Genomic DNA, 22479 nt, shown 5'->3' on the forward strand with positions numbered 1-22479 from the left:
AAGTTGATTGTTTTAGAAGTACTAAAGTTTGCGCGTTAGACAATTTGCAGTTTCTTGTGAACATTTATTTGTATTGTGATTACACAGGCTTCTTTTCGCTTTTTTTTTTTTTTTTCCTTTGTATCAGTATCTAATCAGAACATATTGTAATTTTCTCCAGAAATATATGAAAATTTTAATATTTATATTAATGGGAATCATGTGGTAAAACCACATAAGAATGAGCGCTTCTCTATGTTTCTCCGTTTTTAACCTCCGTTAGCTGAATGACTGTTTTTCACTTTGATGAAGCTCCGTTACATGTTCTTTGGAAATCGAGATTTGCCCTTGAAACTAGGTTCTGCATTCCCCACAAACAGGCGACGAATCTAGATGTCCATTTTCAATATATACGGCACCTTAACCCTGTAAAGTGATAAATTAATTTATTTGACAACGACATCAAAAGTTACATGTCAGCGTGTCAGATTCGCAGGTTTGAGGAGTCTAGTAACAAAGGAATTCACAGAATTTCTAACGCTGATTGCAACAATTATGAAAATACATACTCATTAACAAGCAAGGCTTACAAGAATAATGAACCTGCTTTTGACCTTCATCAAGTTGTTGCTATTAATATGAAATGATTAAATATAACAAAGATCGTTTTCAAATTTACAGAAACGAATCAAATTGCTGTTTCAGACCAAAAAGAAAAGTGCTAAACTGTTTTTTCCAGAAAATGAAAAAACAAAAAAGATGTTGGGCTTATGTAATCCAATAGTTTGTGCCTCGGTAGTTTCTTTTGGCACCAGCTCTACGTTCTGTGATTTCATTTTTCAAAGTGATCAATACATTTTAAAATTTTATTTTTTTAAGAAAAAGAGTGGCACGATTAAAAAAATTATAAAAAATAAACCTTGTCACTTTAATAGTGTATAGTTGATAGTTTGTGCTGCTAACTCAAAATTATTGGATGGTCGGATATTATAGAGTCTCAACTACTCATATTACACCATATATCATTTTTTTTAATAATTTACGAGAAAAAATATACATATGATTATGTGAATGATTATACTACAAGTGTAATAAATGTTATATAACATATCAAATAACTTTTATTTGTTATATAAAAGTTTAGGTTTGATATATTATTGATATAAATTTTTTCATATTATTAAATAATTAATTATTGTAAATATGATTTCAAAGTAATTAATTTAAAAAGTGATATGATAATTTATGGTTATATGATGATGTAAAAAAATTATATCGTTAATGTTTTTAAATTATATTATATATTTAATATATTAAAATTATAATATAATGGGACATAATACTAGAAAGTGTATATGATTTTATCTAACGGAGAAGGTTACAATTTATAATATCTACATATCAAATGCTATCATAGAACTACAGAAATTTAGTACAGTATATAGAAATTTACTTTAAACTTTCAACGTTGAAATATCAAAATTCTGACGCTTACCTACATCATGTATAAAATAATAAAGTATCTTGCATTAGGGTGATTTTGATTTTTTTATGGGATTATTTTAAACAGAAGCCAAAGTTTCATTCAATTTGATGAGCTGTGAACATGAAACGTGTTTTCAATAATATGAAAAAATGGGAAAGGGACAAGATCTTCAAATTATTATATTTGTAGAATCAGAACTAGGTAGAGTTTTGTGCAATAAGCTATTCGAGACAACGTAAAATATGATATAAAAAAATATATTGCATAAACTATTTATGACAATTGTTTAACATGATTTTCATTTCTTTATTAAAAAATTATACTGTGTCCTTAGTTTTGAAATTACAAGAAAGCTTACAAGGACTCAAATTATTGCCCAAAATCCTAGATGGTTGGGTCACATTGTTAATTTATTTTCTTGTTAGTGAATCATTTACTATATCTATTTGCATACATTACTTTCGTAGCAATAGCTTAGCAAGAGATTTAGTTTAACGATTCAATAACAAAGTAATTGAGATGGTTAAATTACTTAGATTTCAAATAAAAAAATGTGCATTTTAAAATCGTGAGGATGAAAGCATATTTTAAATCTTTTTATAATTACCGACTACTATTCCTATATTGATTGTTAAACCTTTTTTTAGTTTTTTTTTTAGTTACATGAGAGAAATAAGAAGACAAAAAATTAAAAGTTAATTACAAATACAAAAAAAAAAATGCAAACCATTCTTATGTCTAATAAACCTCAATTGCATGGCGTTAGTTTGCAACAACACTCGCAATCTGGATGGAAGTTGATTAACAAACATAAAACCATTCTCCGAAGTTGATCCCATCTTAACAAAAGCATCAGCACAACTATTTTCCTCTCAGAGAATATGGTGTACTGAGCACCTCCAATTCTTTCTCAAAAGTCTCCTAATATGGGATATCTCATTTACATACATATGGGAATGCTAGACACCCTCTAGAACTATATTCACAACTGTAAGCGAATCTGAGAAACATATCACCTGTCTGTCTGAAAAACATATCACCTATTTATATCCAATCCTTCAGCATTCCTCTAGGCCCTTTATAAATGCCAAGATTTCTACCTTAAGAATAGAAATATTCCCAGCATAGCCATAAAACCCAAACAGGAATCGGCCACAATGATCCCTACCCAACCCACCATACCCTGCATAAAGCTGTTGGATTAAACTGTCATCTACATTCAATCTAATAAAACCTTAAGCAGGAGCTATCCAACACACCTCTCTCGGCACTTGGGGACTAGAAATAGAAGCTGCAAAGGCTCCCTCAATATATCCCGACTGAGCCACAATTTTGGAACATACTTCTGACATTATAGAAACATGTTGGCGAAAAACTAGCTCATTGTGTGCTAGCCAGATTAACCACATGGGTGTAGGCACTAAAACCGGATGTTCATGTATCTGTCCACATAGCCAATTAATAAAGTCATTATCATCCAAAGGGGTTGTATAATTTTGAACTCCAAAGCCCACCCAAACAAGTCTAGTAAACTCACAATTGAACAAGGTATGTTGTATTGTTTCTTGTTCAATCAAACATCTTGGGCATTGCCCCTCCTTCATCATATGTCGATCTACCATCAGTTGTTTAACCGAAATAGCTAAGCGGCAAACTTGTCAAATGAAGAATTGAATATTAACAGGTAAATTATGGCTCTAAATCCAACTCCGTCTACCTTTCCAATCTCGAGAATCCTCTTCTTGAGTAAGCCATTAGAAGCCCAATCTAGTGGTATACCTTCCTTCGGTGTTAAAACTCCAAATCCACAAACCAGGGAGATCAAGGACCAACATTGGTTTTACCTGATGAATAGCTTGAGTCACAAACGTGGGCAATTCTTGATAAAATAGATCAAGTGGCCAACTTTTTCGGGACCAAAGGTTTTTGACTTGAACCTCAACATCATGAATATCCACCTAGAGAACCACTTGACTGATAGGGATCTTGAGTGTCCAAGGATCAGACCAGAAATTTAACCTACCATTTTCTAATTTAATTTGAAAACTGTCTGTAAAAATGTCTGCAGCTTTAATAATAGCACGCCAAGTAGGAGAACTTCAAACCACACTAGCCTCAAAGATAGTCCTATCATGAAGATATTTATCCCCAAGTACCTTCACTCAAAGCAACGGTGAGTTAGACACAATATTCCAAACCAACTTCTGTGCAGTATTGTGCAATCTAACCTTTCTTAATCCCAACCCGCCCATCTTTTTATGGCGTGTGACTTTTTTCTAAACTACCCAATGTGCACCATGGATATTTTGCCCCTTCCAAATAAATTGCCAACATATTTTATCAATAAACTTTTTTTGAGTACATAACGCAGTCTTAATTTAAGAAGAAAAAAAAATCAGAAATGTTTTATTAAAAGAAATATGAAGATGCCATGTGCTAGATTTTTTTTTTCCTTTCAAAAATGAAAACAGAGATAATATTTTTTTAAAAATAAAACAATAATTTTATTGATATTAATTTTTCAATATATTTTAAGATAAATAATAAAAATTTACATACAACAAATTTATATTAAGAATAACATAATATTATAAAAGTTAATATATCAATAACTTATAATTTTTTATAAAAAAATATTAGTTTTAAATTTTTCAACATATACCACTGTGTGTATATATATGTTAAAAATTGACATTTAACATTATTAATATATTTAATATTAAAATATTTTGTTTTAAAAATATTATATATAATTTTTAATTATATCTTTAAACACGTTAAAAACACCTTTAATTAAATTAAAGAAAGCAAGTGGACAGTGAGAGAATGGAAAAAGATGGAGTGGAGAGGGTCCATATGTCGGTGGACTCGCCACATGGCACGCTCTTACTTTGCCACATTTGTGCACCTTACGATGACATTTAATGACACGTCAACCCTCGTTACCACCATTTATAGTATCCTAATCCTAATAATACCAACCAATGTCTAATTATGTAATTTGCTCCAATTATTTTATGTGGGCAAGGAAACAGTTAAACATTTATATAATATATAATTATGTGTCTTTTTATTTTCGTAAAATTGTCTATGCTGTTTTCTTTGGTAGACTTTCGTATAAAAAAAATTGATATCACTTAGCATACACAAATTTAATAAATAATGGAACAATAAATATATTTTAATTAAAATATTGTAAAGTTCCAATGCAAATGGATGTACAATAACACATATTTTAACAACAACAATTATTAATTTTTATCTATAAAATATACCACATAATTGAATTCAGTCTTAAAATTAAATTTTAAAAAAAATTAATTAAAAAGTTATTTTTAATAAATTTGTCTACTTTTTTTTTTATCTCCTTTGACTCTCTTTTTATCATATTAATAAATATTTTGCCTAAAGTATCATTTTTTTATTTTTTGAAAATTCTAAAATTTTAAATTAAGCAAAATTTATGTCGAAAACATAATTTTGGATTTTAAATACTAGACTAAACTTACAAATAAGGTGTCATTATTCTAAACAATAAAAGTTCATCTTTATTAATTAATATAGAATATTATAATTTTAAGTTTAAATTTTTAAATGCTTAATTATATTAAATATTTAGAATGAAAATTTAATTATTTATAATATTTTTATTTGACTTAAGTAAAATTATCTCGTATAAAATATATTTGTGATTTAGATAAAAACAAATTCCACCTAATTAATAATTGTATGCTTAGCACCATTTAATAAGAAGACAATGTGGTTAGGTTTGCATAATAAATAGAGCTCTGATTGAAAACTTGCCTTGATTGCAAGATACCTGGCTTTGAAAAAGTTGAATGAATGGTGAGGTTTTGGTTTGGCATGTTAATTTCCAGGTTGAAATGAAAGGAAAGGCTATTGATGTGGAAAGTAACACATCATTGCATAATTATAATAATCGCACTGTTGCATCAGAAAATGTCCAATTAATTGAATTGACCACATTTCTTTTCCAATCTGTATGAAAAAATGCACCAATGTCCTTTAATGTTCCACTATCCGCTCACCAATAATAACAAGAATGATAATAAAAACCTTTTTTATTATAATTGTTACATCTATTTTTATAAACTTTTATTTTCAAGTTTTATATTTTTATTAATTACTTATTTTTCATTTAATAATTAATATCATAATTGAATTTATTATATTTTTCAAATTATTTTTTGTGCTTATTTTTTAATTGAAATTTAACTATTAAACAAAATAAAAGATTATTAATTTTTTAAAATAGATAAATAAACCTCCTAGTTTCATTAATCTTTTTATTTATCTTACTCGTAAAGTTTGACAAAAAATGCAATATATTTTTTATTATCTTATTTTTTCTCTTTTTTTTTTTATTTTTCTTACCTCTTATCTACACTTTTATGACATGTTTCTCTTTTCTTGAATTTTATCAATTTTTTCTTTTTCTCTTCTTTTTATTTCTCATTCATACTTCTTTTTCTTTTTTAACTTCTAAAATCTTTTTTTAATAAATTTTTCAGTTAAGTGTTTGTATCATAACAAATAAAATAAAAAGCTAGACAATAATAATGACATCGTACTAACCTGCTATCATTGTCTTACTCTCTATCTTCTCATGTGATTTTAAGACCCAACCAAAAAACTTACAGAAAAGAAGAAAATGTTTGAAGTTCAACACAAAATTTAAACTCAATGATGTTCTTGTCACTAAATAAAATTAGCAAAATTTAATGCTCACAAAGTGAGATTGAGAGGAAGTCAATGAAAGAGGTTTCCATAAGCAACTGCTACGAAGGTTTGAACTAAACCTGACTTGACTTTTCCTATCAATTTTCTCGTGAGATCTCTTAAATTTGAAAGTTGATCACTGGGTGCTTCCAAAAAGCAAGAAAATTGTTTGCAGAAGGCAAACACCTATATGCTTGTATATAGAAAGGTGATCGCTATATTTAAAACTTTGATAAGCCTATAATTCTCACAGGGAATATTGAGAACACAGGTGAACTAAATTGTTTTAATGCATGTGGTTCATGGAAGTGTTCATATTTAATATTTTATCAAATGAAAACCCTTTTGGCATCACTAATATTGTATTATAAAATTAATTTGAATATTATTTACAATTGTGCTTTTGCTTGCCTTTCATAATTCACATCATATATGACTATTAAATACCTTGTGAGATATACTAGCATTTCTGGGTGTTAATAAATGGTAATTTATCAGTGCTTCATGGAACATGTTGGTTTTCTTACTGTTTGCAAGGTAGTTGTTCATGCTTGAAGAAACATGTTGGTTATTTTTGGTTGCTCATATGATCATGTCTCAGTGATTCTTACTCAAATGGAGTATGATAGTTTTCTTGCTCATTATGAGAATTGAAAGTCGCACATCAATGCAATTGATTCCATGATTCGACATTGTCAATTGTATGGATTGGGTCATGTTTAAGGTGTTTCTCCATGGATCATTATTATTTTTTTAAATTGTGGCTAAATATAATGATAACTACATATCAACTTAAAAATTACTCTTAAAATAAACATTTTTAACAATGTTATTTGAGATAATTAATGTACGAATTTTTTTAGTGTGAACTGCCACTAATTGATGTTATTTGGACTTTTTATGAAAGACATAATAGGTCAAAAGCAATCCATTCAATCATTTATGCCTATCACACCCTATGGGGTCAATATATTAGGCCTAGTTTAGGTTCACTCCTTAATATCTTATGATGAGAGAGATTATTAAGGTAAACATCATTATAACTACAAGCTAACTCTTTCTCCAACCTTAACTGCAATTAATTGCTTTACTCATTGAGAATCGGATCTCAACTTAATTATTGATGAAAACTTCAAATACAAGAAAATTGATTATCTAACCATGTTCAAAATTGGAAATAGTTGATTGCTATTAATTATATACATGATATTTTATGATGATACATGTTATCAAACAAATTTCTCACACAAATCATCACACCATACCAATCACTCACAAAATATGCCCCCACCATACTCTCATTTTGTCTCTTCTTTTGGTTTACAAATCTGATAAATAGTTCACAGTTAAAGAAGTGTTTCCTTTGAAGTATATGAAGTACATTTTTAGAAATATTGTTCTTTGAAAGTGTCATAATCAATATTCAGTAACTAAAAGAGGTAAAAAAAATACATGTAAATATCAATAATACTTAATAATATTCTTTAAAAGTTTATATATACTAAACTTAATAGTGCAATAAATAATTTCACAATATTTAAAATAGATACACCATTTTTATTTGGGTTTAGGTTTGGAAAGCTTAGCTCACTGATCTTTTTTTTTTTTTTAATAAAGCAATATAAGTAATTTTTGAAGTGTATAATGAAAACAATGTCCAGATCCAAAGCATAACAATAGTACCGATTATTGGGAAGAAGATGGTTAGTAGATTTTTAAGAAACAACTTTTTATTTCAGGGAATAAAGTATTGAAAGTTAATTTTTATTGAATAACTTGAGAAATCGTTGAAATATATTAGAGATGGACAGCTTGGAATTTGGCATGTTAAATAAATAAAAAAAGCTACAAAAATAATAGTTATAATTTAAGACTTAATTAAATTAATTTATGATTTTGTGAGAGATGAGCTTTAAATATATAATTGTAATGTTTTTCTAGAAAAATATTTATTATATTAAAAATAAAAATATTTAGTTCATAAGAATTAAAATTAATAAAACGGTGATGAAATTGATTTACACACGAGTAAAAGCTCACGCTTCTTCATTGTTTTTTCTTAAAAACAACACGTGCAAGTCCTGTTAAAAAAAATATTTTAGTCCTGAAATAAATTAATTTATATGAGCACGTGGTTATAAATTTAAAATAATTTGTTATCAATGCTCTCAATATCAAATAAAAAATTAATTGTTGGATATTTAAAAACATTGATTTAAAATAAATGAAAAAAACATATATAAATAAACATCTAATTGTGACAATAATCGTATTCGTCAATCATAATTTTTAAAAATACGCAACACAACCTGAAATTTAAATTTGATAAACCTCTTTTTAGTATTTAAAATATCATCTGTAGAAATTATTTGATGAATAATCAATGTTCATAGATGTCATTATTTTCTTTCTCTTCTGCATCCTAAAATTCTAATTCTAGTTGGGCTTTCACATCAATTTCTGATGTGAAAATTATTGAGCCAATATTATATTTAACTGCTTATTTATTTCAACAAAATAATATACATTATATTATATATTTTTAATATATATTTAAAAATATATAATAAAATTTATATATTAAACATACATTATAAAAATTATATATCATATATTATATTAAAATTTTTATATTACCCTATACTACTATTTCACTCATGTACGAAAATTTGATGATAAAATAACATATTAATAAATATTATTATTTTTATTTAAAGTATTTTATTTTATTTTTATTATACACTGTTAGAGTAATTATTAAAAAATAATTTTTTAATAAAATTATGAAAAGGTTATTGTATTACAAATAAAAAATATTTAAATATTATAAAATTAATTATTTTTATTATTTTTAATCATTATAGATATAATTAGTGTGAGTGTGACTACTATTTTAGAGCAAAATATGTAAATATAGTTATCAAAAGAATTATAGAATATACTATAATAATTAATAAATATTATTATTTTTATTTAAAATATTTTATTTTGATTTAGTTTTATTTTTTTATTATACACTGTTAGGATAATTATAAAAAATATTAATTTTTTCATAAATATTATAAAAAGATTACAATATTATAATTAAGATAAAATATTTAGATATTATAGAATTAATTATTTTTATTAATTTTAATTATTATGGATACTATTAGTGTGAGAGACACTATTATTTTATAGTAAAATATATGAATATAATCATCAAAGAAATTATAAGATATATTATAATAATTAATAAATATTATTATTTTTGTTTAAGATATTTTATTTTGATTTAATTTTATTTCTGATTATATATTATTAAAGTAATTATAGAAAAAAATTCTCTCATATTAAAACTGATTAGAAAGTATATAATATAAATATGATTTAATATTTAGTTTAAACTATTTATTTTTTATTTAAAATATTTTATTATATCTATAATTTAAAAAAATTTGTTATTAGAAATTTTTAAAAAAAATAATAATTATTACTCTATAATTTTTTTAAACAATTATTTTTAATTTTATTGTATCTCTAATTCCAATATATTTTTTTTATTAGAAAAATTTCAAAAAAATATAAGATATACTATAATAATCAATAAATTATTATTATTCTTGTTTAAAGTATTTTATTTTATTTTATTTTTAATTATATACTATCAGAGTATTTATAAAAAAAAATTCTTTCATGTTAAATTTAATTAAGAAACATGTAATCTAAAATATAATTTAATATTTAATTTAATTTATTTATTGTTTTTTAGTTGAATTATTTTATTGTATTTCTAATTCAAAAAAAATTATTATTAAAAATTTCAAAAAAAAATATTAACTATTATTTTATAATTTTTTAAATAATTATTTTTAAAATATTCATAAAAACTTTAATAACATTTTGTTCAAGGTAAAAAAAAATTCATTACAAAAATTTTAAATTTTTATTAATTAATAATTAAAAAAATAATACAATTAAACTAATTTTTTTATATGCTATTAAAAAAAAAATATTATTGAATTTATTATTTTTAAAAATTTATAAAAAAAACTTTATTATATTGCGTGGACCAAAATAAATTAGATGTAGTATATTATATTAATTACGAGTTCGACATGTCGCAACTTGCAAAAATGGCACCGGAATTATGGGAGACACCTCCACTCAGAATCTGCCGAGTATTGGTTACCGTCACGACATTTTGTTGAATGTGAATAATATTAATTAGACTTATTAATAGTTTTAGAAGGATTTTTTTTATAAATTAATAAATTAAATTTATTAAAAATTATGATGAAGTGTTTATAACATTTTTTAAGTATTTTTAATATCTCAATCAATAATTATAATTATGACTTTTAACTAAAAAATATTTTTTTGTTAAATAAATAAAAAAATATTAGAAATACTCTTTTAACATACTTAATTATTGTTAAAATTTATAGAATAATGATCAAATAAAGGGAAAAAAATCAACAACACATCTTTTAATATATTTTATTATTAATTAATTAATTTTAGAAAAATATAAAATTACGTAAATGTTATTTTTATTTTATTCATCTCACTTATGATTTCATGATTTTCAGTCAATTTAATTGATAATAGAAAATAAATTTAAAAATAGTTTCTCAAAATTTTCCTTTTAAAAAAATTAAATTTTTTAAAACAAATTGAAGAACTAACCATGTTTTAAAAATTATTATCCAAATTTTTTATTTAAAAAATTATTTATTAATTAAATCTTTAATACTTTCACTAACAGATGCTTAGAAAAAATTGTTAACCCACTTTTGATTTGGGAACGGTTTACCGTTAATTGTCGTTTTCCCACCCTAAAGTCTAAACAAATCCCACTCTATGTGATGTGAAATAATTAGTCCCTTAAGCGGGTGACATAACAATGATTACGTTAAATAATAGTAGCGCACAGAAACAGCGATTTTATTTTATATTTTTTCTGTCTGGAAAAAAAAATCTTATCCATAATCCGAATGTTCAATTTCGAATCGCTTCAAACTTTTTTATTTTTTACATTAACTATACTTTTCAATTGTTTTCCGGAAAATGTTAAATTAATTGCAGCTTAATAAAGTCATTTTTATACTCATAACTTGAAATTAAACTTCAATTTAAATTATGATGTGAGTGCAATAAAAAAAATAACACTTATAAAGTTAAAGAATGAAATTATTATTCTCACATGTCTATTTTTTATTTAAATACTATTTGTTGTTATTTTAATTAATCAATGAAAAATAGTTTTATATATAAGAAAGTGATAATAGCTTTCACATAATGTTGTTGGTTGTTGCTAATCTCCGTATTAACTTAAGAAGCCAAAAAGCAATAAGAAACCACTTGATTATGTAAAATAAAATTTGTTTAGAAGTGAATTTAAAGTAACATAATTTTTATAAAAACAATATGTAATAAAAAGTGCACAAACATTAATTATTTTTTTAGAAAATTTAAATATAATTTTATCTCAAGTTAACTCAAATCTAAACATGGACTAAATTTATTTTACAAGGAATCTAGTTGGTAAAAGGTGAAGATAGATTAGTACTTAACCCTAAAAGACTAATTATTGAGTGATATTTAGTTGAACAGGAATGTTTAGGAGGTGGAAAAAAGAAAAGAAATAATTAATGGAAACCGTCAAAAATCGCTTTCGTCCTTTAGCTTCTTCCCATTATTCGGAGAGATGCCTTATCTTTCTTCGTCTTCAACCCATATTAACATAAACACAAAGAAGAAGAACCCCAGCTTCAGCTACCACCCAACCCAACAGATCAGACACTCTTCCCTGCACCCTAAAACTCAAATGATATACTAATTCATTTCAAGAGTAATATATATTTCGCCATAGAATTCAAGCAACAAATAAATCTTCACTTACTATGCAATAGTAAGTTGTCTTTTGCTTCTCCACTTGCTATTGGGATTCCTCATTAGTTATCTCCTCTTTTTTTCTTAGGAATTTAATTACTCGTTTATTTGATTTTTAATTTTGAACAGAGGCAAAATGAATCACTGTGTTCCAGATTTCGAAATCGAAATGGATGACGATGAAGATTACTCAACTCCAGTCTCGAAGAAACCCTCCACGTAATTCTCTTCTCTTTCTCTGTTTCTTTTGTGTTGCTATTATTATTTTGGGGTTAAGTAACCTAAAAGATGACGATCAAAACAGGCAAAACAACGAGATCATGGAACTGTTATGGCACAACGGCCAGGTCGTGATGCAAAGCCAAAACCAAAGACCGTTCAGAAAACCGCCACCGCCGGACACCAAAGCCGGCGACGGCGCCATTCCGGCGAAGGAGATTCGATCTTCCGAAGCACAAAATTACAGTAACCAACACCTCTTCATGCAAGAAGACGAAATGGCTTCGTGGCTTCACTATCCAATCAATGAAGATCCTTCTCCCTTCGATCATCACGATTTCTGCGCCGACATACTCTACCCGCCGCAAAACGTTGCCGGGAGCCAGAATCACAACAGCGCCGCCATTCGAACGGAGGAGCTCCGACATCCGCCACCACCGGTGGCTCCTCGACCTCCGATTCTGCCGGCGAGACGGCCGGAGCAGGCGGCGAACAGGATACAGAACTTCGCGTACTTCTCGAAGCACAGCAATGCTAGGGCGGAGCCGCGACCGTCGTCGAGTTCGAAAGCCGCGGCGGCGCAACCGAAGGTGGTGGAATCGAGCGACACGACGGTCGCGACGGCGGGGCACGCGGAAACCGGTTGCGCCGCTGCGGGGAAAGCGGCGGCGGCGTCTAGCGGCGGAAGGGAGACGGGGACGTGCGATTTGACGTTGACGTCATCGCCGGGCGGTTCGAGCGGAAGTGCTGAACCGGTTCAGAGGGAAACGGTGGTGGACCGGAAGAGGAAGGGAAGGGAACAGGAGGAATCGGAGTTTCAGAGCGAGGTGAGTGAGTTGACTCGTCGAGTTTTTGTTTTTTTGGTTTCGCTTGAGACACGTTCCCTATGCGTTGGCCTCGGCTATCGTGCGCCGGGAGAGTGACGTGGGTTTACGTGAGCACTTACATTCCTATGTGCGTTCAATTCAGCGTATATCTAATTCTAAATCCAACTTTCGGTGTGTGGACATGTCTTTGGTGTCGTTTCTTAATCAAAGCACCATACGCGACGCGGTTACATATGGTTATGCCACGTGTATAGTACAAGATTGAAACTTCAGTGCATCATGTAACCAAGGAGCATGATGAATTTCATGATGCATGGAATGGAAAGGAAAAGCTCATGTGCAAATGTCTGCAATCTTACCATAGAATAATGTTAAATCCCCTACCAAAATTTTTAAATTATCTTTTTCTTTTTTTTTTGTATAGAGTAATAAATATGAAAAATAATCAAATTTCCGGTTAATAATTACTAGAATGAATAGGGAGATGTCATGTTTAGAAAGGTTGTTTACTATATAATATATGCCAAAATTTAAGTGCATTATTATAGACAAGGTTAGTATATTTTTAGTAGTCTTCTTTAATCAAGAGTTTCATTTCAATAAAATGGTTCGGACCTTTGATGTTAGTATGCTTTTAACGCCAATTTTTGGTATGCAGATCGGAAAATAACACTAACAATAGATATGTTGCTGCACGAGTTTTGTGTTAATATATTGCTTGTGTGTTTGATATTGTAAATTGATCCAAAACTAATCCGAATGTAATGGATGCAGTTATTAGCATATCAGGTGTTAATCATAAACTGTTTGGAAACTGACGGTGATAGAATGATTTCATTGACTAAAGAATGAAGTTGATCACTGACTCACTTGGGCTTAGTCGTGAAGTTTGAGTGAGCAGGGAAATAGGTAGAAATCTAGGGTTCAAGTTATGGTACTTTTCAATTTAGAGAAAACAAGGGGAAATGGGACTTCGTACATAAAATTATAAGTTGGCTTCCCATGAAAACGGATTAGCTGACATATAATTAGAGCAGATGAGCCGGATAAAAAATTTAATTGACAATGGCAAATTTGTTGTCCCTTTTTTATATTCGCAATATGTATAACTTTCTCTTATATACTGCTTCTATATTCTTATCTCTGTTGGTTTCACTGCAAAAGGATGTTGATTTTGAATCTCCGGAAACCAAAAGACAAGCTCGTGGTTCTACATCTACAAAGAGATCTCGTGCTGCAGAGGTCCATAATCTCTCTGAGAGGGTCTGTACACATATTGCTTTGATGAGTTCATAAATTTAATGCTGCTTTTCTCATTTTCTGAAAGTTTTCTTGTTGCATTGGCATGCAGAGGCGTCGAGATAGAATTAATGAAAAGATGAGAGCTTTGCAAGAACTTATACCTCGGTGCAACAAGGTGAACAGAATAATTAAATTTCTGCTTCTTTTCCCATGAGGATAATCTGGAATGTACTTCCTTCCTCATAGTTCTTTCTAATTTTTACTTTTTTTTTTTCTGAATTTGATAGTCTGACAAAGCTTCAATGCTGGATGAAGCAATTGAATACTTGAAGTCACTGCAGATGCAAGTGCAGGTAAATTCTTCATTCTTATGGCCTCAAGTTTTGTGTTTTAAAATTGTTCAAGGAGACTGACATATCCTCGCCTCAATTAATACAACCTTATATATAAACAAGATGTTTTGTTAACAAAACATTATCTTCCAGTGGTGGAACGTTCTAACAAGCAAACTACTTGATAATGGTTAATTTACTTGCATCCATCATTTATGAAAGGTATCGGGCGTTGAGAAAAAGCGATGGCAAAACAAAGTAATAAGCTGTTACATTCTTATAGAAAATTTTTTTTGAGAGGAAACTTCATAGAGGTAGGGTGACACAGTCAATGAGGTTGTATTCAATAAAATGTTAGTTAGATGAAGGATTTTAGTATTTTTTATTCAAGCGTACCCATATTCTACAGATGTGGCTCTCTGTTTTTATTACCTATTCTATCGGTCATGTATTATTATGCGTATTTACACTCAATGGTAAATATACTATCATTTGTAACGAGAACAAAATGCAAATTATTTAAGCAGATGATGTCCATGGGATGTGGCATGGTACCTATGATGTTTCCGGGAATCCAGCAGTACATGCCACCAATGGGAATGGGGATTGGCATGGGTATGGGCATGGATATGGGAATGAACAGACCAGTAATGCCATTTCCCAATATGTTAGCAAGTTCAACTTTGCCAGCAGCAACTGCAGCTACTCATTTGGGACCAAGGTTCCCTATGCCTCCTTTCCATATGCCCCATGTACCAATCACGTCTGATCCATCCAGAATGCAAGCAGCAAATCAGTCAGAAAATAATAATATGCAGCTTAACTCACTTGGTACACTGGATCCGGATCAATCACGTATCCCAAACTTCACTGATCCTTATCAGCAATACCTCGGTCTTCAACAGGTGCAGTTACAATTGATGCAGGTAAACTTTGTCCTAAATGTTTTTTCTTTTTTTTTTTCTGATTTTTTTTTTGGCGGCTGGGGACGGGCGAGGGTGAGGGACAATTTGTGAGATAATTTGATATCCATCACATTCCTGCCACCACTGCATATCTTTTCTTGGGGGTATCATGGTAATACCATTTTCTTTTTGTTTTTCTTCTTTTAGAAGATATGTAGCCGTAAAGAATAATTTTACATTTTCCTATGATATCTTTCTATTAATATTCTCACTTATTAGATGAAAGTTTTGAATTTTTTTAGGTGTTCTTTTATTTTAACAGTTTTAGTAATCCCTGTTTGAAGGATTAATTTTAAACATTTAAAAAGAATAAATTTGTATTGAAGAAGATAATATTTTCTTTTTTAATAAAATTTTGTTATATTTAGTTTCTTAAAATCAATGGGAAGAGATTAAGTTAATATTTTTCTTATGACAAAACTTATATGAGGTTCTTTAAATACTGTTAGTATTATTAACCAATTAAAATTAGAGTTTTATTTTAATAAAATGTTTGTATTTAATGTTGTTACAAATTATCGAAATAAACCTCAAAATTTGAATGATAAATAACACTAACAATACTTAAGTAAATGCATCTAAGTTTTGTCTTTTTTTCTTATTTTGAAGGTATATTTTTAGAATACAAGTATACAGAAATAAGATATAAAAGTAATGGTATATAATGTGGATGGATGCTATATGCAGTTGAAAAAATGAAACCTGTTTTTTTTTTTTTTTGTTAGTTTCATATTTAAATATATATGAATACACATTTATTTTAATGCTATAAAATGTAAATTCTATGTTATATCCATGATTACATGTTTTGTAACGTGTTTTCAAATATATACTTATTTCATTAATAAAACTATGCAGGTTTTCAAGTCACATCATAAACAAATTATTTAGAATAATGCTAGTAATATATTTTTTAACATATTGTTAATTATTAACTTAAATTAATGAAATAATGAGTGAAACTCATTATAAATTATAAATCAGAGCAATTATGATTCCTAATAAATTTTAATTATTAATAAAGGACATATTTATTAAAGAGTATACTATTAATAGTTTTTACTTATTTACAAGTTGTGAAAATAAATTATCCTTATAGGTGTCTTAGACATTGAATCTCGATTATATTCCGAAAAACCCAATCGGGCGGAAGAAAACAGAAAAACCCTGAAATTTGAATGTTGCTCAGTATATCTCTTTTATTTTATTTTATTTTATTTTATTTTATTTTATTTTTTGATAAAAGTCTTCCTTCTTTTCTAAATTCGGCACAAAATATGTGAACTCAGGCAATGAACCAACCAAATGTTAGCAAGCCAAGTACCAGCAGGGGCCAAGAGAATCCAGAGAAGCATCAATCAGGTAAATGGCAATTGTGATCTTCTTATTCTAATTTGTCACAAGCTTCCGAAGCAACAAGGTCTGGTTGTTAATAATGTGAAAGACACATGCTATTTTTCAAATCAAATTGGACTGCACTTGCCTTCATATCATCAATAGAGAAGTGATCATGGTGCGATTTTAAGTTGATTGAGAAAACATTATTTATGTACTTATATTTTATACAAGTACTAATAACATTTGTTAGCTAACTCTCTATCTTGCTGGATATTATAAACCACTAATGGCTAAAGTAACGCAATCTTTTCTTGATATTCAGAAGAAACATGATTGGCTGATATTTACAATCTAGCGCTGACAATTCAAATGGTGCGTGCTGCTCACTATTGGATCGCTGGTACCAGTAACTCTCACATTAGGAGATTGTAAGTCTGCAGTGATAGTGAACAAAACACGGATAACTATCATTAACAAAGAACTTGTGCACATGGCAGGTTCAATTTTCCGACATCTAGACAAAAGCTGCTAAGTGGTGTAATGTGTGAGAACTAACTTTTTAGCAGTTCTCATTAGCAATCTAATCTACAAACGGCTAACATGTAAAAACATGTAAATTATTTCCACCCTCAGAGTATTTTTGCCCTCTTCTTTTTGCCATGTAGACTTAAAAAGTTCTTACTATTTTAGAGATTATTTATTATGGGAAGTATAGTTCTTTATACAGTCTCCAATAAACATCGAATCCCTTTCTGTTTAGTTTGGATTGGATTCATATTCATGGTCTGCTCTCCATTTACTATTTACTATCAATATTTTTTTCGGCAGCAAAGACATAACATCAGCCTATGAATGGTGATTATTGATAAAGAAAGTGGAAACAGTTAATTTGCATGACTCTTGGAACTATTCTTCCTGAAGAAGCACGGATATACAAACCAGACATGGATACAACACAGATGATACATGAATAGTGAACACAATAAATTCTAAACTTTATAATATACATCATGATTAACACTGCACCAAAGAAAAAGCTACGACTAATACATAACGTAAGATTAGCATAAATATTACAATAAAAAAAAGGTAAATTTTGTGGCACCTTAAAATTCTTTTATGAATATTGTACTCAAAAAATTTAAACAAATAAAAATGAGACATGGGTCAAGTTAAAAAGTTATTATATATAATTTATTTAAAGTTATATTATTTGCTACATAGTCTTGTTATATATATATAGTATATTTAATCTTTTATTTTATTTTTTTATTTTGTAAATAAAATATAATTTATATTTAAATAATTTTTATTTATTATAAATAAAAAATAATTATAATATAATATATTAATATAATAATTAAATATTATTAATAATGATAGAATTAAGAATATGAAAATATATTAATATAATATTATTATTTGTTTTTTAAGTTTTAGTTAATTTAGTTTTTATTGTATCTTATTTTTATTTAAAAATTTAATCGCTCTCCCGTTTGTTTAAATATAATAACTTATTATTAAATAAATTTAATATAAATTATATTTTATTTAAAATTAAAAATTTATAAATAATATAAATAATAAATTAAATATATATATATATATAATAAGACTATATAGTAAATAATATAACTTTAAATAAATTATATATAATAATTTTTTTTAACTTGACATGTCACTTTTTTATTGATCTAAATTTGTTAGGTACGGTGTCCATAAAAAAATTTTAGAATACCACAATACACACTTAAAAAATTAATATTTCACATATTAAATTTGATTATAAAATTGATACACATTAATAATATTTATTTAATTATGCTGATATTTTATTGGTATTGATACAATAATTTTAAAATTAATTAAAAATCAAAATAATTTAAGAGATATTTGAAACACACACTGGACACCCATACAAACATTTTAACGTACCTGTGTTCTCTAGAGATTTTTTACATCTTTGGGACTGCTGAGTCAATAAAGGAAACAACTAAATTAAAACCAAATTAGAAGTTATAATATTGCTCTACGCAACATATGGTTTCGTTAAATCCGCCGTTTAAAGAGACATTTGAAAAACCTTAGATAATTGTGAAAATAACTTAAATCTCGTAATTTTGTAACTTAATTTAATAACTTTTTAATGTAATTTATCAAAATAAAACCTTTCCAACTTATTATATAAGTTTCATAATCAAATTGTCATAATCTTTTATATAAAAAAATTATTAAATAACCACTGAATTAAATTATTAAGTTCGTTCTTGTAATTCCTCGTCCACAGTTCACGGCTATGATGGTATATCTGAAATAGATTGATAAATTAACTTGAAGTCAAGTGTACGTTTATAGTCCAATCATTCTACTGCTGATTACCTAAATGAACCAACACTTTATAATTTAAAACTACAATAAAATTTGATTACATATTATAATAATTCCATCTTGTAGAATTTTATCTTTTTCTCTGTATCGCGTGTCATTATCAACACAAAAACCGTAGCTTCTCGTCCAGTTAAATGACAATTTCAGCAACTCCATAATTTAAGGGAGCCAAAGGCCACACTCACAATTTTGAATATGTGGTTTACTTGCAAAATCGAAACATGCAAACCAATCTGTTTACCAATAAGAATGAAAGAAAAAGAAATATTAATGGTTGATTCAAAATTTCTCATACATCATTGCTGAATCACGAGGCAGAGCTGTACAACAGATGAAAAAGAAATATGGATTATCCAAAACCTGCAAAATTTTAGAGGTTTATTTGCTGTTCCTTTCATATATCACAAATTCTTCTTTCAGCAACAAGCGCTTGCAGTTAGGGGTTGATGGTTGATAAAATCTGGACACGAATGGAACAAAAGGAAGAGTAAGGCTCAAGACACTTGAAAACTTGAATTTATCCAATGTGACTCAACCCTACAGAGATTTAATATGCAGTGGGGGAGAATGCACATCAGAAGCAGCATAGCATTACCTTATCAGTGAACAAGCGAAATGCTTCCTCTGCCATAGCTTTATCAAGTTCCTAATTGAGTAACACAAATTTTAAAAGAAAATTCTCTGTAACTTCTGTTTGGTGAGTATTAAGACTAGTAATAATGAATAAATATTGGTCAATCCATGATTGCTTGATGAGCAGCTTATTAACCAACAAATCCAAAAGGGGTGAAAAAATTTAGAAGAGAAAGTGAGTGAGAAAAATGAAAGCTTCATCTATCTTACATTCTCTGCATTTGAGGAGCAATCAATATGGTGAATTTGTTCTTGAAGGGCTTTATCATTCAAAGCATCACGAATCTCACTTGAAGATGCTGCAGCAAAAATACAATCACTTTATAAAAAAACTAATCATAGTTATACAACTAGAATTTCTGTACCGTGATCAGGCATGTAGGGAATTCTTAAATTCTTATAATCTTATATACATACAAAAATTACCTATAGCCTCCAGTTGGAATTTTTGCAACACCGCTTTTGCTTTATCAACAACTAATGGCTTTTCTACAAGTGATTCCGGAACAGCAGCTGATGAACAATAGAGAAACATAATATCAGGTCACCAGAGTTAAGAGCAATGACTTATTACATAGAAACTAGTTGCCAAAAACCACAAGTTTAATTCATACTTAAAAAATGTTGACTGCTTTAGTTTGACACCAAACTACAGCACACTTCTAAGCGCTGATAATAAGTTTTTTTAAAAATAACAGTTTGTCAAGAAAACTAACAAGGAAGATGAGTAAAACTGCAGATATATACAAGGTGAGGTAAAGGTAAGGTTGTCATGGAATCAGCCCCTTGCTAATACAAGATATGGCTGCATAACGTAGACCCTTGTGGAGGGTTCAACCTTTCTCAAACCACAAGAATGCCCTTAACTTCAGTATATGCAATCAATGAGGCAGATAATGGGATGGGGAAAAGCGAATCATCATCTTAAATGATGTAATGAAATGAGATGAGCCTATCAATATAAAACAAAAAATATACCCCATGGGAGGAGTTAACAAGGAAAATCCATCGTCACCCTAATGTAGACTACCTCACCAAAGCAGTTAAGGACCTGAATAAAACTCTTGTGGCGTGTTTGGTTCAGAAAATAAACGTAAGTATATCAGTTTTTGATGCAGAACTAGACACACACTTACTTGTTTTGGCCTCCGAAGGTTGCGGTTTCACACAGGGAACCTCTGCAACAAAGAAGTTAAGCCTGATCAATTCGAGTGCCAATGGCATCATATCATGGCTTGGTGATGCAATACAAATTTCAATTGCCCCATTTACAAGCAAAATTATAACATCTCCTGATTATCGTTTGAATGACCAACTAAAAGTCAATAGTAATAAACTAACAATAAAATAAACAAAATCATGCAAGCACTTGATGCTCAAGCAGCACATTAAGATATAATATTTCCAATTCCCTTCATTTAGAAACCAAAGACATCAACCCTTAATAAGTAGACAAATAACGTACCTTTGTGTTTCTTGAAACAGAGAAGAGAACAACTACAAGCAGAAGAAACAATTTTCAAATAATAATAATAATAAATTTGAAGAAAGAAAGGGCAAAAAAAAAGTTAGGGTTTAACTTACTAAGGTAAGTAACAAGAAGGGCACTTGTACTTGGACTGAGCTTCGTTGCAGACTTGACATTGACGAGGACCCATTGAACTCAACCTATAAACCCTAATGCTCTAAACTCAAAAGCGTTTATGCTATCACTTTACTTTGAAAAAGGCAATTGGAAGATACAGCAAACTCATGAAAGGGGCTTCAATCATCAGAACCACAACGATCAAAGACCCCACCACTCAGGTTTAGTTTAGCACTTTTATACCCTCCTCAGTCAAACTCAACAATTGGAATCCTCTTTTTTTTTTTAACGGTTTGTTTACTTGCCTACAAGACGCACCGCAAAAAAAAATAAAAAAAAATCAATAAAAAATATTTTATTAAAAATTATAATATTTAACATATTTTTTACAATACATTATGTTATTACATATTATCTTACGTATTTTTTATTTAAAATGTTTTTTTTTCTATATCACTGGTATTAGAAGACAATTATTATTGAATTGAATAAAGTTATTATAGATAATAATGATAAACTCTTAGAAAAAAATTTATATAATAAAAAAGTCAATATAAAAAATTAATAATTTTTTTCATAGATTTAACTTCTTTAAAATTTGAAAAATTAATTATTTTTAACTTATAAAAGAAACTTTATTTTTTTTATACTAATTTATTCATCAGGTAAGAAGTTTATCCAAAATGGATTAAAGTTTTTTAAACTATTTAATGTAATTATATTTTTAGAGATTCAAACATAAAATTGGAATAACATCTATTGATAATGGGTTTGATGATTTTAACACGCTTCCAAATATTAATTAAAAGTTATAAAAAAATATAATTGAAAAATATGGTAATTTTTATTAAATTTTAATTAATAAATTAAT

General features: G+C 28.2%; 2 protein-coding genes across 2 annotated transcripts; one reads left to right on the forward strand and one right to left on the reverse strand.

Annotated features, from left to right (window-relative positions):
* Positions 1 to 11815: 11815 nt before the first annotated feature.
* On the forward strand, positions 11816 to 17828 carry LOC113871187 (transcription factor PIF1-like). The gene is made up of 9 exons (XM_027508096.1): positions 11816 to 12098; positions 12209 to 12298; positions 12384 to 13125; positions 14290 to 14388; positions 14477 to 14542; positions 14655 to 14720; positions 15227 to 15625; positions 16954 to 17026; positions 17325 to 17828. The coding sequence occupies exons 2-9, from the start codon at positions 12216 to 12218 to the stop codon at positions 17333 to 17335; spliced, it is 1539 nt and encodes a 512-aa protein (XP_027363897.1). The 5' UTR covers positions 11816 to 12098; positions 12209 to 12215; the 3' UTR covers positions 17336 to 17828.
* A 1720-nt stretch (positions 17829 to 19548) lies between these two features.
* LOC113873264 (zinc finger HIT domain-containing protein 3) lies at positions 19549 to 21795 on the reverse strand. The gene is made up of 7 exons (XM_027511314.1): positions 21608 to 21795; positions 21489 to 21520; positions 21160 to 21201; positions 20450 to 20536; positions 20234 to 20322; positions 19986 to 20036; positions 19549 to 19850 (listed from the first exon to the last, which is right to left on the reverse strand). The coding sequence occupies exons 1-7, from the start codon at positions 21679 to 21681 to the stop codon at positions 19827 to 19829; spliced, it is 399 nt and encodes a 132-aa protein (XP_027367115.1). The 5' UTR covers positions 21682 to 21795; the 3' UTR covers positions 19549 to 19826.
* Between the last annotated feature and the right edge of the window lie 684 nt (positions 21796 to 22479).

Source organism: Abrus precatorius, unplaced genomic scaffold (assembly GCF_003935025.1).
Source record: "Abrus precatorius isolate BTA unplaced genomic scaffold, Abrus_2018 Scaffold7, whole genome shotgun sequence".
NCBI lineage: Eukaryota > Viridiplantae > Streptophyta > Magnoliopsida > Fabales > Fabaceae > Abrus > Abrus precatorius.

Bases quoted from the DNA above. Each gene is read 5' to 3' on its own strand.
- LOC113871187 (XM_027508096.1), top strand. From the start codon at position 12,216: ATGAATCACTGTGTTCCAGATTTCGAAATCGAAATGGATGACGATGAA. The intron at 12,299-12,383 runs GTAATTCTCTTC...CGATCAAAACAG, and splicing joins GTCTCGAAGAAACCCTCCAC to GCAAAACAACGAGATCATGG. The intron at 14,389-14,476 runs GTCTGTACACAT...ATTGGCATGCAG, and splicing joins TCCATAATCTCTCTGAGAGG to AGGCGTCGAGATAGAATTAA.
- LOC113873264 (XM_027511314.1), bottom strand. From the start codon at position 21,681: ATGGGTCCTCGTCAATGTCAAGTCTGCAACGAAGCTCAGTCCAAGTAC. The intron at 21,521-21,607 runs GTAAGTTAAACC...TTCTGCTTGTAG, and splicing joins CCTTCTTGTTACTTACCTTA to TTGTTCTCTTCTCTGTTTCA. The intron at 20,037-20,233 runs GTAAGATAGATG...TTACTCAATTAG, and splicing joins GCTCCTCAAATGCAGAGAAT to GAACTTGATAAAGCTATGGC.